The 18528-nt window shown below is 37.8% G+C and overlaps 1 protein-coding gene and 1 pseudogene across 3 annotated transcripts; both read left to right on the top strand.

Annotated features, from left to right (window-relative positions):
• Positions 1 to 5933: 5933 nt before the first annotated feature.
• Positions 5934 to 12677, top strand: LOC104438933 (disease resistance protein RUN1-like). Of its 3 annotated transcripts, XM_039308450.1 has the most exons (6): positions 5934 to 6758; positions 6878 to 7964; positions 8716 to 9021; positions 9112 to 11758; positions 12048 to 12120; positions 12360 to 12677. In XM_039308450.1, the coding sequence occupies exons 1-4, from the start codon at positions 6142 to 6144 to the stop codon at positions 10102 to 10104; spliced, it is 3003 nt and encodes a 1000-aa protein (XP_039164384.1). In that variant the 5' UTR covers positions 5934 to 6141; the 3' UTR covers positions 10105 to 11758; positions 12048 to 12120; positions 12360 to 12677. The 3 variants fall into 3 exon arrangements, with proteins under 3 accessions (XP_039164384.1, XP_039164383.1, XP_039164382.1); XM_039308449.1 differs by having other exon boundaries at positions 9112 to 10418; positions 12048 to 12677; XM_039308448.1 differs by having other exon boundaries at positions 12048 to 12677.
• A 2053-nt stretch (positions 12678 to 14730) lies between these two features.
• LOC120291583 lies at positions 14731 to 16265 on the top strand (annotated as a pseudogene).
• Positions 16266 to 18528: the final 2263 nt, after the last annotated feature.

Here is an 18528-nt window from a genome sequence, read left to right as displayed (position 1 = left end):
GTAAATTTTATGTATTTTCAAAAGGAAGATTTTAGTACTCAAAATTGTGCGTGGATATGTGGTTTCTTTTTTATTTTATTCTAAATTGCACATGGTGTAGAGAATAGTACTTGATTGATGAAATTCAGGATTTTGATTATGCTAGCAAAGTGTTAGTAGAGTCGTAGATAAGTGTTACCTGAGTTATAATTTTCTTGAAACACTTCTTTTGAAGAATAATTTGCTTCATCCTTATAAATTATACTTGGTTCCATTTATTACCTTACGTAAATTCTTTCCATTTCATATTATCCATGAGGATGCTCGACTGGAAGAACAATTGCTTCAACTAACCCATATGTTCTCTTCAGGAAAATCCTTAAGTTCAACTATCTCAGTCCCTTAACAATCTTTTCGTGGTAAATCATTAGTATGTTTTATATTTTATTCACAGGATTCCCCGGCCATCTTGGATTCCTTAATCATATTTACATGTCAAACTTGACCAAGTGTGGAATGTTGATCAAACTCATTCTGTTCAGAAAAATCATGTTATGATTTTATGTTATTTTCATTCAAGCGTCAGAATATAGCAATTGAGGTCCAAAATGTATGTGAAGTTCAAGTTGAGGCACTAGACCAAGGTAGTGTATATAAGCCGCCCAAACAATCACCGGGGAGATAGGTTTCTTGAAGGTTCACATTCCTTTTCCAACTCGTGTTCGTCCTCCGTCCATGCCAGCCACAAATCGAGCTTTTAGGACAGTGCGTGTCGGCCAATTCGTACGAATGCATTCCATATTTTCACAGTGACTCCGAAGAGCAAACCTCATGGAAGGCTTCCGATAATTTCAGTACTAGTGTCATATCACTACTATTTTTTTTTTTTGGTAAAGGTGTCATATCACTACTATTGCATCACGCGTCACTTCAAAAAACAATCTTGGTAAATTATAACAATTTTATCAACTTAATCATGTAAACTTTTGTGGAATATATCAACATAACCTCTATGGCCTATTTCTATCGAAAATCATTGATATGGTGATTTAATTATCTTAGATTGTCTAGTGATTTTCATTAAAAATTGATCACAGTGGCCATATTGAAATATTGCATAAAGATTTATGATTAAATTGATGAAATTATAAAATTTAAGATTAAATTGATATCTATATAATAAGATTAGAATTGATTTGATGATTTTCCCGATATGATAACCGGTTTAAAATACAAAAAAAAAAAAAATTCACGAGTATGACGTACGTGGCTTTTGGTACGGTGCATGTGATCCTAGCTACCCATTCATATCTTGTTCCCACTCGCCTATCTTTGAGCTATGAGCATTGCACAAATTATGGCATGTCTTCAAATTTTTAATTTAAAAAAAAAGGTCATAATTGTTTGGTTGAAAAATCATCTAGAGGTAACCTTGAAGCAAAATTCATTCTGAAACTAGACATGATTTATCGCTCATTGTTGTCAGGTACGGAAGCATAGTAGTCGCAACATAAGAAAATTGTAATGAGCAACTCGGCTCGGGACATATTTAACTGAAAATATAGTATGAATACAACATACACAAAAAAAGAATTGTCGCACGATTATGACACACATAATTTATGATTAGTGAAAGCTTACACTTATTATTAAGATTGTTTTTCTCACATGACCCGCAAAAACACTTGAAGCAAAGCGAACTTTTTTTTTGTTTCTTTCCCGCACGGATGAGGCAACTCTTTCTTTTTTCTCCTTAGTTTGGAGCCCAAAAACTTTGAAAGAACCACCCATCTAAGTGGCGCTGCTAGCGGCAAGCTTCTCTTCCTAACGCAAGGGGAGGAGTTTGATTCTCGAGCGTCGCAGGATAACTTACTTGGTGGCACGTGTGTGGTGGCTAGCACGTGTGGCCCCCAGGGTTTACCTCCCGTTATCTCGGATCTTTCGGGCTATCCGTATTGGTACGGTGCGTAGGTTCCTAGATCACAAAAAAAATAAAATTGAAAGAACCTGAGCTTTCAGAGATGACTTCGATAACTCCTATTCATTTTCTTGTGAAAGCATCTATTGTACGTCTCCCATACAGCTTCATACTATTGCCCTTACCATTTCTAACATAGTATCCTCGATAAGTAGACGTTGACTTCTGATAATTGTTTTCGTGGAAGATAATAATTACGAAATCCCTTGTTAATTTCTCGATCTGATGATGCGCGTGCTGCACGGAACTTGAATGAGAGTGAATAAAAGACTACTCGGAAAAACTTCAGGCGGACCATTCAGAGAACGTACTGATTGATGTGGGTGCTTTAACCCTCTTTTCCTTTAGCTTTTGAAAAGCTGGAGGCAACCAGCGTGTTTCACAATGACGCCAGAAGGAAGAGGCTCGTGGCTTTGCAGACTCGGAAAAGAAGAGCGGTAGGGACGGATGAGGAAAGCGACAAAGGTCCCCCGGGAAGCAGTCGATCAAATATTATGTGCGATTCTTTACTGGTCGCTCAAGCACTGTGAATTCACAATGAGACAGAGGGACTGCGGGTTTAGTGAGTGAAGTAGAGAGGTCTGTGTTTCTCCGCATCTGTTCCTCCATGGAATAATAATCATAAAGGGAAAGGAGGAAAGGAAGAGGGAGATAGATGCGCGTCCACGGTCCACATGAGATAGAAAGACCGATTTTTTCATTTACGAAACACAATGATCGAAAAAGCCGCCGACCGATGTAGTGGAGGTGTAATTGCATGTTGCAATGCATTGCTTGTGACTCAAATCATGAAATTTCCATTCAATCCTTCACCAAATTAATTGTGAAAGAAGTGATTTTTGTCATCTTTCGTTCAGATCTAATTGAGATATAACCCCACTCGTGACTTGTAAGGTGTAACATGAGGTCATTTTCCTTTTTTTTCTTTTCAATTTTCTTCTCGTCGTTGTTTTTTCACACCCAGACACAGCCTTTATTTATTCGAGAAAATCCACGATTACCTCTCTCTCTCTCTCTCTCTCTCTCTCTCTCTCTCTGTGGCCACGCACGAACGGAGTAGCAGTTTCTTTCGGTAGGAAAGAAAAGGATATTTTAACAAAAATAAATTAAAGGAAAAGGAAGGAGAAAAGGGTGGAAAATGGAAAAGACAGCATCCGGAACGAGAGGTACCATTCGTCTTGTAAATATGATTTCTACAATGCTAAAGAAGCCTACAAGGTACTCCTTTAACTTAGCATGAAGATAAATTTATATTTCACTAGAGATTTGATGCGAGATATAACACAAATGCAACAAAATAACATCTCATCATTTTGAGTAATCCATACCAATTAAATAATTGATGCTCACCTTATTAAGAATTTATCTTTTAATAATATAATAACCCAATTTGATGAGGGTGGGCAGTGATTGTCAAAGTCAGAGAGCCTAGATAAGGAGCGACTTCTAGACTTTTAAGATAATGAAAGAGATATGAATGAATCAAATTATACACCGAACAATGAAATAACGATTTTAGGATATATACATAAAAATTGGAATTATACTAAAATCCTACAATGACTTAGTTCAAAATAGTCGGCAAAGTTTAAGAATCTAAATAAAGAACGGCTCTTGGTAAGCTTTTAGGACAATGAAATGGTAAGAATAAATCAAACTATGCATCAAATGGAAGGCCAATTCTCATTAACCCACAAAGGTTTCAGTTCACAGATTTCGATAGACAAAATCCTAAACTCTATGAACCTGGGCTTCATGTACACATTAAGAGCTCTGCATCCTTCATTTTCCTGTGAAAGCATTTATTGTGTGTCCCCAAAATAGTTTCCTACTGGGAGACTTACTATTTGCTACATAGTGCCTATGGACGTTGATTTCCAGATCCAATGATGCCCCCGCTACACGGTTCAATTAGAGAACAAATAATTCACGCATATGTTTCTAGGAACATACCGACTATGTCAATGCTTTAAGCTTTTCCCATTTTCTTTTGGACCGGCAACCGGCACTTTCACATTGACCCCAAAAAAGAAAAAGTTCATGATGGCCTTGGAGACTTGGAAAGAGTGATATGATGGATGAGAGAAATAATTGGTTAATACTTTCTAGTAATGTGAGAGTGATTGTTGTCTCAAAATCGATAGTGGTTGATTTCCAGATCCAATGATGCCCTGCTACACGGTTCAATTAGAGGACAAACAATTCATATGTTTCCAAGAACGTACCGATCGTGTCGGTGCTTTAAGCTTTTCCCATTTTCTTTTGGACCGGCAACCAGCACGTTTCACATTGACCCCAAAAAAGAAAAAGTTCGTGATGGCCTTGGAGACTTGGAAAGAGTGATATGATGGATGAGAGAAATAATTGGTGAATACTTTCTAGTAATGTGAGAGTGATTGTTGTCTCAAAATCGATAATAGTTGATTTCCAGATCCAATGATGGCCCACTACACAGTTCAATTAGAGGACAAATAATTCATGCAGATGTTTCTAGGAACGTACCGATCGTGTGTCGATGCTTTAAGATTTTCCCATTTTCTTTTGGACTAGCAACCGCACTTTCGCATTAACCCCAAAAAAGAAAAAGTTCATGATGGCCTTGGAGACTTGGAAAGAGTGATACGATGGATGAGAGAAATAATTGGTGAATACTTTCTAGTAATGTGAGAGTGATTGTTGTCTCAAAATCGATAGTGGTTGATTTCCAGATCCAATGATGCCCCGCTACACGGTTCAATTAGAGGACAAATAATTCATGCAGATGTTTCCAGGAACGTACCGATCGTGTCGGTGCTTTAAGCTTTTCCCATTTTCTTTTGGACCGCCAACCGGCACGTTTCACATTAACCTCAAAAAAAAAAAAAAAAACGTTCGTGATGGCCTTGGAGACTTGGAAAGAGTGATATGATGGATGAGATAAATAATTGGTGAATACTTTCTAGTAATGTGAGAGTGATTGTTGTCTCAAAATCGATAGTGGTTGATTTCCAGATCCAATGATGCCCCACTACACGGTTCAATTAGAGGACAAATAATTCATGCAGATGTTTCCAGGAACGTACCGATCGTGTTGGTGCTTTAAGCTTTTCCCATTTTCTTTTGGACCGGCAACCAGCACGTTTCACATTGACCCCAAAAAAGAAAAAGTTTGTGATGGCCTTGGAGAATTGGAAAGAGTGATATGATGGATGAGAGAAACAATTGGTGAATACTTTCTAGTAATGTGAGAGTGATTGTTGTCTCAAAATCGATAGTGCTAATGTCATTTGGACCAAAAATCAAATAAAATTAAGTAAGAATATGAGTGTTTGACAGTTATGTTTATTATCTTTTGTCATTTGCTGAACTTCATAAGTTAATTAAAAGTAAATTTTGTTGATGTGCTTGTAAAAAAGAGAGAGAGCATAATTTCTTGGAGATATGAGTTAAGACTTATAAAATGAAATATGTTTCATATATAGATCTAAAATAGATATGATGGATATATCTTTTTAGATAATTATAAAAGTGGTTCTGTAGAACTCTTTCAATTGATAATTGATGGTCGACATTTTTCACGAGGGATGTCTATCTTAACTTGTTTTTGAATAATTTTCCTTTTATTTTTCACTTTACGAAATATTTTTTTGTTTTAATTCAAGGGGTGTATAATTACTTTCAATATTACGGAAATCTCTTATTTTAAAGAAGATAAAGTATATTTCTTGAATAATTAATTCTTGGTAATATAATTATAGTGGCAACACAGCTAATATGTCTTTTTCTTTCATTTATTTTATTTTATTTTATGTAATAGGGGTGGTTGTTAAGGCCAGTAGGGAGCAGAGGTCAAGGGCGAGGAGCGAGGAGCGAGGACCACAAGAATTGCTTTTAGTCAATTAACAATTAAATTTTTTAGTCAAAATTCGAACGCGTCTCTGGATCCCTATATAAACACATGAAATTTATGAAACGACCATCCTGCTTCGTCTTTCTGCCTCGCCTCTTGCTTTCTCTTCTTACTCTTTCACCAGCTGGAGTACGCGTCCCAGCTGAAACCCCTGCAGCCGAACGGAGACATCTTCCTGGTAGACAAGCAAACCACTGTACTCACGCCCTTCTTCCATCACCTCAAAACTATCCACACCAGTCGAGTCTCAGAGACAGAGAGAGAGAGAGGGGGAGAGAGAGAGTCGTGCACTACAATGGGAAAGCATCGCTCAAAGCAACGACGCATGCGCGTTAGAGACACCGATGCTTCGAGTCTGACCATTTCGAAGCGACCAAGACCTGACGTGCCATCGGCATCCGGAGCGAATTCTGACCCACCTGCTTCGTCCACCTCTGTGAATGGAAATAATTACCATGTATTCTTGAGCTTTAGAGGCCCTGATACTCGCAAAGGCTTCGTCGATCACCTCTACCAAAGACTCAAAGCTTTGGGCCCGAGGTACCATCCAAACTCTGTGTTCAGAGATGATGAGGACCTCCCCTTCGGCGAGAAAATTGGTGAAAATCTCATCAGTGCAATCGAGCGCTCTAAGGTTTCAATCCCAGTCATCTCGGAAAATTATGCTGCTAGCGAATGGTGCCTTCGTGAGCTCATTCATATAATGGAGTGTAAAGAAAGCAGAGGACAAAAAGTCTTGCCCGTGCTTTACAAGGTGAAACCCAAGCATGTCCGAAAACTAAAGGGGGCCTTTGGAAAGGCCTACAAATCCTGTAAGGATAAATTTGAGAAGGAGGTCGAGCAACAGGGGCTGCTAGCTCTCAGAAAAGCAGTTGATCTTAGAGTATTTGAATCAGAGAAATTTGCTGATGGGTACTTCGTTTACCTTCTTTTAACAGATCCTTGTTGGAAGAAGAAATTTCTATTTATCATCCTCAATTCATGTTTTGTGGAGCCATTAATAAGTTCTCATGTGTTGTGTTGTTTGGCAGGCATGAAGGGGAATTGGTAAATAAACTCGTAGAAATAATATTGCGTGAGGAGCAACATGATCTCCCACCAGATCTTCCTGAAAACTTGGTTGCAATTGAGGATCGTGTGGCTGAGGTTATGGAATTGGTGGATCTTGCTCGCCCGGACACTCGAATTATTGGGATTTGGGGGATGGGCGGCATCGGTAAGACAACTCTGGCTACGATCATCTATAAAAAGCTTTTTGACAAGTTTCAGTGCCACAGCTCTCTCCAGGATATTAGAGAAGAAATTAATTGCAAGGGCGTCGAGCATGTCCAATCTCTACTCATCTCAGAGATAACAAAAAGCCCTCCCCATAGCGTGCCTAAGTCTGCTATAGGGATTGCAAGGATCCAATCAAGTTGTGAAAATAAGAAGGTACTTATTCTTCTTGACGATGTGGATCATCGAGACCACCTCGATAAATTGATTGGAGGTTGTAATTTCGGGTCAGGAAGTAGGATTATAATTACATGTCGAGACAAGACTCTCTTTAAGTCTGACTATGAAATTTATGAACTCAAAGAAATGAACAGTGAACAATCTTTGCTTCTGTTTAGTAGATATGCATTTGAAGCGGAACAACCTCCCAAAGATCTTGTGACTCTTTCAAGTGCTATTGTTGCCACCACAGGAGGGCTTCCCTTAGCTCTCATGGTTGTAGGTTCACTTCTCAAAGGAGAAAAAGATCAAATGATATGGAAAGAGAGGCTGGAGAAATTGAGGAAGGTACCTCATGTGGACGTACAAAAAAAGTTGAAGATAAGTTATGATTCATTAGGTCATGCAGAGAAAGAGATGTTTCTAGACATTGCATGTTTTCTTATTGGAACTGACAAAAGAATTGCCACCTACTTTTGGGCGGATCTCAAATTCTTCCCACTAACCGGATTGCAAATATTGATTAACCGTTCGTTAATAAAAATTGAGGACAAGAATAAATTGAGAATGCATGATCAGTTAAGAGATTTAGGTAGAGCTATCGCCCATCCAGCATATAAGAAGCCATGGGATTGTAGCAGACTATGGGACAAGGAGGAAGTCATGGAAGTTCTACGACGTAAGGTAACAATGATGTCTTCTTTTGTCCTCTCTCATGTTCTCCAATTGTAGTCCCTTACATTATTATTGTCATTGTTTTTGCTCTAGATCATTGACTATTCTCATCATGTGGTTAGCATTTTCTTGGTAAAAGCTACATCGAATTTTGGCCTATAGTTCATGAAAAGTTTGCACTTGTGACTATTAGGCTCAGAAAATATTCACATCTTTTTTTAGTAGATATGTTACTGCTTCTTACCATATTACTTGTTGAAGCACATGGGTTGGAAAATTTACTTTATGCCACTTATATATCCGGCTTTAAAATGTATATCAGTCATTACAAATTTAACAAAAACTTTACTGTCAATCTTTACTTTTTTTTTTTTTCATTTTATCGTCCCAAAATATATTGGGAATTTACCTTTTAAGTATATTGATGTGACGCTAAATACTGGGTTGATAAATGTTCATTAGGAGTATATAACCACCTGTTAAACTATCAAATTTACTTCTTTTTATGTTTTTATTTTTTACTTAAATGGATCTGCTTAATTCATGGATCACATATTTTCCATATTTTTCAGTCTTGAAATGTACTTTCGTATGATATATGTGATAGTATCCTTCTCAAGAATCTAATGCATTATCACATCTTTAATTTTCAACCGTGAATATGTGCAAAATGCATAGGCCACAATATCATGCAGAGTATACTAACAAAAGGAGGTCGGATGGTATTTACAATCCTCAATTTTATTTTATTTTTTTGTAGGTGGACAGTGAAAATATTGAGGCACTACGTCTAGACCAAAGGGGCTCCAGAGAGTTCATAAGGCGAGAAGGCTTTAAAAAAATGCCTAACTTGAAGTTCCTTCATGTGAAGGATGTGAATTTTGATGGAGATTTGAAAGAATCACTCACTAAATTAAGATGGTTAAAGTGGGAGGGATGTTGTGACTCTTTTAAGCCGACCAACTTTCGTTTGGAGAAATTAGTCATACTTGATTTATCACTAGATTATTCTTATCATAGTCAAAACAGTATCAGTGAAAATTGGAGTGGATGGAGTTCAATTAAGGTAAAGATGAAAAGACTTTCTTTTGTTGCATTTGATGATAAATTATTATATTTCTAATTGCTGACCTTGGAACACGTTTCTTTCTTGTAGATGAAGAAGTTGAAATTTCTCATTCTTTCCGGGTGCACAGGATTAAAGAGAAACCCTGATCTCTGTGTGTTTAAAAATTTAGAGGAGCTAATCCTAGAAGGCTGTAATAATTTGAAGAAAATTGACCCTTCCATTGGAGCTCTGAAGCAGCTGAAGAGGTTAAATGCCCATGGGTGTTTGCAACTTACTGACATCTCTCCTTCAATTGGGAAGTTGGGAGAGTTGGTTGTGCTGAATTTGTCACGTACATCAATTACGGGATTGCCCGAATCTATTGGGGAATTAAATAAATTGGAAATTCTGTGGCTTCATTTGAGCAAGATAAAAATGTTACCGAGCTCTATTGGAAAATTGCAAAGACTCAAAGAGCTGGATGCATCCGAATGCTATCACCTGAAAGGACAAATTCGTGTTGATAAAGGTGGGTTGTTTTCTCTAAAGACCCTTCGTTTAGGTTGGTCAAGAAAAATTTCTGGCTTGCCGGAAAACTTAGATCAACTTTCTTCTCTCAAACACCTCGATTTACGTGGGTGTGAAAAGCTTCGGTCATTCCCAAAACCTCCTTGTAACTTAAAATCCCTGTGGCTCACCTGTCGGAGCAATGAGCTGCCATCGCTCTCTCACCTCAACCATCTACAGGAGCTCTACCTTTCCTCTTGCGAGTCTCTTCAAAGCATCCCAGAGCTTCCCTCCTGCATTCCGAAGCTTCGCATTTGCAGATGTCCCAAATTGGAAAGGTTGCCAAAGCTTTCCGATTTGGAATTTTTGTTGGAATTGCAGGTCAGGGAATGCGGTGGGCTGAAGAAATTGGATGGACTGGAAACTTTAAAATCCTTAAGAAGGTTGGACCTAGACTCGTCCATCCTCAACTATTGTGACGGAAACGCAGATAAACTCCATCCGATACGAGACCTTGAAAAATCGGGATCCCTAAAAGTGGGGCTTATCTTTGGAGCCGCGAGCGTTCGAGTATATCGCCTTTTAAGTGGTTGAATGTTATGGATTGCAAAAGCTTAGTTGAAATTCGCTGCCCTAGTAAATTCCTGGAGTACTTTGATAGGCATGTGTGCGAGTCACTCAAGAAATTATCGGACCTTTTACCGCCCAATAGGCCATGATTTATGAGGAAGAAATGGCAAGAAGCTGACTGAGGTTGCGGAGGACGTGGTGCGATTCTGGGCATTGGGTGAACAACGATGGGACGACTGATTCAAAAGTGAGATTCATGCTTACATGCTCCGCTAGCTGAGAAAGGATTTTCATGTTGGGTCTTCATTGCTTCCGGTTGCCATATCTTCAGAGTCCAGGTGATTGGACCCCTTTTAACATTAATCCATTCTTGTCGCCGATTGATCGGTTTATTCATCGGTTGACTCTTGGCGTGATTGGTGCATGCGCATTCTGGTGATTCGAGGTTTTGAGTTGCTGTTGTTGGTCTGATTTTGGATGTTCGATGTCTGCACACGGAGGAAATGAAATGAGACTAATTGGAGCTTTTCTGCATGTTCAGCGAAGCATGTTCAGTTGTCCTGTTATATTATCAGCTTGTGATTCCTGTTAGATGCAAAGATTTGCTCGGTTATTCTCTTCTACTAGTTTGCTATGGTGTAATGAGATAACTCTAGCAGCTTTTGAATAGGTTTCCTGTCAATGGTGGTGAATTTTCCTTATGTTATCCAGGCAGTCTAGAGCATGTATAGTAGGATTATTAGGACTTATGAGCCTATTACAGGTTTCGGTTGATTTTATCACCCTGTGTAGGTAGCATGGATATTGACTGCAGAGTTGTTGGAATTAATATGAACTAACTTCAGGTTGAACGTGAAGATTACCTTGATTGATGAGGTTCTACTTTCATAGTCATTTCTTTCTAATTCTCGGATCTCGAAGCACCTTGAGGGGTGATGAGAAGTGGAAAGATGAACAATCTCCTGTGAACTATTTGTTTGTACCTATGATCCAAAGTAGCATTTTCTCCATGAGTATGTGGAAATTCCTTCTCCTATCCAAAAAACAATTAAACAAGAAGGAAAAGGGAAGTCCTATACAGGTACTTCCACATCACATTGAAAGAGTTTAGTGGAGTATTTTAAGGCATCCCCTGCTCTTTTTTGATATCACGACTATTGCTTCACTGGGCAATAAGCTTTTTGACCTCTTCTTCATCAAGACTAGTGCCTGCTGCCTTGACTGCTTGCATGGGATTGGAAAAATATATAATACTATTAATAAGAACTCCTAAAAAAGGGCTTTTACCCAACTAAGCTCCTTACCTTTGCTTCCTCCTTTTCTTTTTTTATGCCACTGATGGCATACTTCACTAAATCAGTATAAATGGTGCTTGTTGCGGTGAATCCCTTCTCATAAGATTATCTGAGGATGTCCTCACTCATCCCAGTTAGCTAATAACGTAGTGAAGTGGTGTTGAAGGCTACTAATTCACACGGCAAAGGATGCTAGTGTTTGAATTGTTGTGATGGTGATATGGCTTGTTCATTTTGTCCTTACTTTTTCTTTGCTAGCTTTCCAGTTGAATGGAATTGCTCCTTATCTCCTTCTGACTGGGAAAATGCAAAAGCTTGAGCTGCGATAATAGAAGTCCATTGGTTTCTTCTTTCACAAGGAGTTATTGGGCTCTGACATTGTGGTGTGTTTGGAAGAACCTTTGCTTGTAACTTTCATCTATACTATTGTTTTTAGCTTTCGCAATGTGTCTTTTTTTCAATACTCAGTGCTTCAAACCTTCAGAAAACATGAAACTTTTGTGGCCAATTATAGCAAAATAATTTGTCTTGCTGACAAGGTCAAGAAGTACCTTTTGATTTCAAATGTTGAAACAGATACGCCATTAAATTTGTTTCTATTTCCATGATTGGTTTTCATTCTGTCATCCTCTGTATGGATCCTCTACAATGTGATGGTCTTGCTTTTTGAAGGTTAACTCTATGCTAGTCGACTGTTGTCCGCACCGATGCGAAATTCAGAGTACAGAGCTGATTGAATCTGACTGTAAGTGGCTTTTCTTTTAAGTTACCTGAAGATTTCAGTTCACAAAAAGGTGTTGAAGAATGACACTAAACAATGCTTGAGAAATATCTGGTTGTTGGCTGGTTCAACTATAAATTTGAGGATTGCGTCTCCAGCGGGGATGGGTTATGTTTGATGCAAGGGGTGGAGAATGCTTTGGCCAACTTATTGTCTGGTCCTTAGCTTTTCAATGTTTTACTTTTCTCATGTTGGGCAAGAAGGTTGGTCGACGATTGAGCCGTGCCCCTTGACCGCCGGTGCTGCATTGTTCTGTCGTGGAGTCTCTCCCTGATTCACTTGCAAAAACTCCATCTGTGTTGTTTGGGAAGCTTGATTGTGGAATGGTAAGGAAGGAGATCAATCTTTGGAGCTTAGTTTGGAGGCTTTAGATGTTGCCACCATAAAAGAAGCGACATTTGTTTTGTCCAATTTAATTGTTGTAGATTTTATTATGTGTCACTGTTCAAATCCGCTTTTGTTGAACAAGTGTACTCTATTTTTACATTAATACATAAAAGGTTGTTTGGGGTGTTCAAGAATGCCTTTGAAGTACATGACATTGCATGTCATTATTCATCATTAGTCACAGAGTAAGACTCTTCATCCTTGACATGACATGAATATGTTCTTATGCAAACAGAGTACTACCATTTTCCAGGTTCTATTGAAGTTGGTTTCCTAGAGCACAGGGTGTTCATTATGTGATTTTTTAATTTATTCATGCATAATAAAGGAGAACTTCATTTATTGTTAGCAAAAGTTCAAACCAAAAGCTTAAAGTAGACCGCATGTATATATCCCCTATTGATACTCTTTATTCAACCAATGTGGAATAACACTTCTTATGATTGCTAAATCATAGCAACTACTCATGTTTATATGGTTTCAATTGCATTTTCTGTAGCTTATGTCCACTTTTTTTGTCATGGATTAATAAGCCACTGGAGGCACCATCATAAGAATATTACTTTTCTCAAATCCAGGACACCGATGTTGAGATGATGAATATTTAAGGATCTATATTCCACTTTTTTTGTCAATTGAAGTGCTAATACATAGATTGCTCAGTCTGGTGGTGGAGTTGTGGCCTTGATTCTGTCAAAAGTAACATAATGTACGATGGAGATCTGGTAGGAATCATGTTGCGCTCTTTCTTATTTTTCATCATGCCTATATCTATCTCACGTGTTCTTACCATGAGTCAGTGTCTTTATGTATTGAATTTGCATCCTTCTGTTCGTTCTTCATTTGGTGATGACAATTTGTCATGCCCCTGATGCTTTAAATGACCTGGATCTTCACTGTAATTTTGGCAATGATGTGGGATCCGAACAAAATATTTGGGATATGGATGCAGCGAGGACATTCTTTAAGCTGATTGCATTGTGTTGTGCTTTATGAATGGGAGCGTTCCCTCATAGTAATGAAAGCAGGTGCTTTACTTCACTCCTGAAATGCATGGTAATGAAAACAGGTGCTTTACTTCACTCCTGAAATGTTTGAGAGCTGATCTGAATCCATGAATGTCCATTTTTTCTTGAACCATTACTTTATCCTATCAAAATACTTTGTTACAGATGCCACTGTAGCAGAACAGAATTGGACGTTCAACCTACTAAATACGAGAGGACCGTGGAAATGACCAACTACGATCCCAGCGAGTGTGTTCGTCTTCTTCACTCCAAACCCTGCAGTCTGTTCAATAGGGTACTAAACCATCTCAATTACACTTACTAATAACATTTTCTCGCTAGTGGTCACATCAAATTAACCAGAAGATTATTCATTCCATTTTCCAGAGCAGAGCAAACGAGAGCTTCTGGGCTCCTGGCTTGCCAAAACTTGTCAAATGGACACACATGGTGTACCAAACAAAGAGCTACTGCCAAAGGCTAGCTCACCCGACAGCTAGCTCGCCCGTCCCTCTGGGAGAATGAATAGGCACTCACCACGAATGCTTCTGTGAAGTAATCAAACACATCTACACCTAGAGTGTTAAATGGCTGATAAAATGGTTGATTAGATCAGGGTAATGGGCTTGAACAATAAAATAGAACGGTATCCTGTGATTTCGACTAAATGGCCGGGTATGTTGCGATAGTCGAGTCGAGATATCACATGATATATACTGCTACGTAGCCTTTTATCTTTGGAGGTCTGGTGGAAACGTATGGTCCCGATTTGGGATTGGCGATGGAACTTAGCATCTACTTTGGGCTTGCAATGCACCACTCCAAATCGATTTTGGCATTTTTTATCTCTCTTCTCCGCATTGGTCAAGTTACCTAGTACTTCGTCTAGCTAATGGTAAAATCTTGGAGATACAATCTTATTACTTATTTCAATTTGCACGTACATTGCTGCATTGTAGGAGGTAAATGCAAATTGTTTGATACTCGATGTCTGGATTGAAATGTAATCTCACCTAACTAGAGGAGAAAAGAAGTATAACCCATTACCAGAGACTGGTTCGTTTGGGTAATAAAAAACGTGCATGGACTGCTTAAATAATATCACTGCACATCAATAATAATAATAATAATAATAATAATAATATGCATCAAAGACGAATATTTACAATGCGGTTGAAGTATGATATTTGTGATTTTTCGTTTTGATGGCGAGCTATGCTTCTATGAGGTGAACAAGGTGTTGTTTCATGGGAAGTCCGAATATCAGGAGCTTCTTGTTTCCCACGTGATTTCTTACCTTCCATGATCGCTCTCCAATTTTACACCAGAAGAACATATGACAAAGCAATGGCTACGCTATTAGTATTTAGGATACGGATTGGGTCCTGATGAATCACGAAGATCGATGAGCTTACACAAACTTTGCATATATACTACCACCTCAAATAAGATTTTCTTGGGGAAGATTGTTTTATCAAATCATTAATTTCCAAAATCAGTAAGAAGATCACATGAAACTTCAGATTGCCTTCGGCCTGATGCCTCCTCTACCCAAGAAACTATTTCAATAAGCAGTTAGTCGAGTTGACAGCGTCCTGGATTGTTAGTCGAGTTGACAGCGTCCTGGATGTTATTTTTACTCGCGACAAATAGAGAGATATCTTGTGGCTCTTGATATATAATCGCTTGTTCATAGTCAGCGAAGCATGGCAAAGTGGCAATTCTGGATGGTTAAATCCAACTGACGGAGAAGGATGAGTTTGTTTACCAAGAGATGCTCACGCATCTTCCCCTCTACTCAATCCCGAACCCGAAGAAGGTGGTCTCTCTCTTCATTTCTTTCCAACTGCTTTCATCTTTTATGTTTTTATGCTGTTAAAGTGCTCACTTGATATTTTTACAGGTGCTGCTTGTTGGTGGGGGAGATGGGGGCATTCTGAGGGAAATATAGCGTCACTCGTTCGTGGAACAAATCGATAAATGTGAACTCGACCAAATGGTGATTGATGTAAGCGAAAATAAACTCAAAAACTTTCTAAAGTTTCAAGCCTGAGCCTCTCAATGCTCTCATTGCTCATCAAATCGTAAGGTTCAGGAGGACCATACCTTATCCATATAATTCTTGTGTCCTGTTGCAGGTTTACAAGCAATTCTTCCCTGAAATAGCAGTTGGGTGCGAGGATCCGTTAGTGAATGTCTACATTAATGATGGTATATGTTTCTTCTACAGTTCTTACTCATTGATGAGCATAAATAAGTTGCGAGAGATTATTTAACATACTTTAATTTCAACATCGCAGGAGTTGCTTTCCCGAAGGCTATTCCCGAAGGCACTTCTGACGCGATCGTTTTGGATGCGTTTGAGTGTATGGGTATTGTCGAGTGCCTATAACCTCCCACACCCTCTTTGAAATTTGGAGTGCCTCCGATTAATTGAATAACTTAGCAGTATAACAGAAATCTAATAGGGTTGGTAGGTCAAACGTCTACTTATTTCAAATAATTCACAACATTCAAACGCCTCCAAGAAAGGGAGTACTTGCTAATCATGTGTAAAAAAATTCGGGAGCTACTGCAGTTGAACTAGCGAATAAAGATTTCTTAGAATCGGTGGCTCGGGCGCTCTATCTTGGAGGTGTCATGTTTGCTTCAGCAGACAGCTTTTGGTTGGACAACTTCACACTAGAAGATACTATTGCCGATGTTGCAACCTAAATTTCGGGTGCACCGACTAAAATTAGGCTAATGGACTACTAAGTCTAACTTAGCTCGGGCTCTTTCAAGCCCGTATCAATTCATGACTTAAGTTCAAATTTCTTAATATGCAAATGGATTTTATGTAGGAATTGCCACTAATCTATTTTTTGGTGGGTCGATTAGAAACCCAAGTAAAGTAATGGAAATTTTACTTTACTCCTACGAACCAGAGACTCTAGATACGGGGTCTTGGTTACACTAGATTTTTTTAATTTTCTTTCGATACCATTCTTTTATTTTCAAAAATGCTTTTGCAGGCAACTTAAATTGATTTTAAATCTAATTCCATAACATGTGAGGTGATTATGCGAGTGCGCAAACCACCAATTTAACACCCAAGTAAAGCAGTAAATAAATTGCAGGACTTACCTCAAAGCAACGAAAGCATCTGCAATGTTAAATTAGAATTCATATCAATAACCCTAGATATGATTTCTAATTAACACGCAATTGTTTTTTTTTTTTTCACTTATTTACTGAAAATCATGCAATATGCAATGCAATATAATTAAATGACCTAATTCTAATGACATGCAATTTCTAACTAAATGGACCTAATAACAATCTCTAAATGATATGCATTTCATGAATCTAATCCTATATGACATTTACATGACATTTTTTATTTTTCCTAAAATATGCAATATATCCTAATATGCAGTGATGTGCAAAGAATGCCATAATTCTAATTTTTTTCTTTTTTATTACGAAATTCGAAATTAAAATTGCCAAATAATTAAACGTGCAATTCAAATTTAAAACTAACATCCTAAATGATTGCATTTTTTTTAGATTTTTATTTAAGGAATTCGAAATAAATAAATTTCCTATTCTAAACATGCAAAATATATTCTAACATGAACCTAATCTAACTCAAATATATATATTTTTGGGTTTTTCTTTTATTGGAGCAATCAAATAGAGGCATTAAGAAAGCACGGCACCAAATCAAGCAAGATATCATCCATGTCCATTTAATTTTGGGAAATAAATTGACGAATCGTATCTCGCGCATGAGATCGGATTGGCCAATTTTTAAATAAAACCACGAATCGTATCTCGAGGATGAGATCGGATTGGTGATTTTTCCGTACGATTGCGGGTCGTATTTTGAGCGTAAAATCGGACTGTCAATCATATATGTCACGATCTCTTTTTTTTTTTTTCCGTCCGGGGGAAAAAAAGAGGGTTTAGGGTATTTGCCTAAAGAGGCGGACCAATGGCCCTAAATTAGGCATAGGCTCTCCCAAGCCCATATCTCACGTGACATTGGATTTTGTTTTTTTAGTTCTTAACAACTTAAATATTTTTAGGAGTCACCACTAGCCTATTGGGGTCGGCTAGAAACCAATCATGACACAGGAGTGTTGTCTCGATTCCTACGCAACCAGAGATTTCTAGGAATAGGGACTTGTTTACGCTAATGTTTTTATTAGCGGCCTTACAGTACCACTAACTTGAAATGTTGTTTATCTAAATGGTCACACAATCTTGATTACTAATTATAATCTTTATAAAACTGCTAAGCATCTATGCAAATGTTTTTGTAGGTTTGTTTTCCTTAATGTCTAAATTAATCCTAACATAATTTAGAAGAGAAATTTACACTCAAATTAATGAAAAGCGGTGCGCAAGTAAATATCTAAGAAATTGAAATGACTTGAAAGTAATGCGGAAAAGAAAGACCCGATACAAGTCGGGCATATAATATTACACGGCTTTGTTATCACGCCCGATACGTAACCCCCGTGAGCGAAATGAAAATATAAATATGCATGAAATTACTCTAAATAATTTTAATATACACAAAATAGATTATTTACAAAAATGGTTATAAAATACCAAAATATCATTAAATTAAGAAAATGACATTTTAAAAAAAGAAAAATTTCCTAAATGTCATTTTTGCCTTAATTTGATGCCATCCATCATCTTTATAATTTTTTTTTGAAATTTTCATTTTTTTTATTTTTATTTTTATTTATAATTAATTCCCTAAACCGATATATGCCGATTTACACTAATTTAGGACTGCCCAGAACATGAATATAACAAGAACCAAGCTCAAATCGACCGTTTCAAGATCAAAACTTGGTTTGCGCATTTCGTCAAACACTTGGCGTGCATCAAATCATCTCAAACTAGCTTCCTCGGGCTATGTTTACGGCCTTCAATCTCAACGCATGAGCAATATTATGTGGAACTAAAACATCAAGTTTAA

This window comes from Eucalyptus grandis, chromosome 3, assembly GCF_016545825.1.
Source record: "Eucalyptus grandis isolate ANBG69807.140 chromosome 3, ASM1654582v1, whole genome shotgun sequence".
NCBI classification, from domain to species: domain Eukaryota; kingdom Viridiplantae; phylum Streptophyta; class Magnoliopsida; order Myrtales; family Myrtaceae; genus Eucalyptus; species Eucalyptus grandis.
Note: the sequence above shows the minus strand (reverse complement) of the source record. Positions and strands in the feature narration are given on the sequence as shown.

Coding starts and splice junctions, on each gene's coding strand:
- LOC104438933 (XM_039308449.1), top strand. CDS start 6,142: ATGGGAAAGCATCGCTCAAAGCAACGACGCATGCGCGTTAGAGACACC. Junction 6,759..6,877: donor TCAGAGAAATTTGCTGATGG/GTACTTCGTTTA, acceptor GTTGTTTGGCAG/GCATGAAGGGGAATTGGTAA. Junction 7,965..8,715: donor TGGAAGTTCTACGACGTAAG/GTAACAATGATG, acceptor ATTTTTTTGTAG/GTGGACAGTGAAAATATTGA.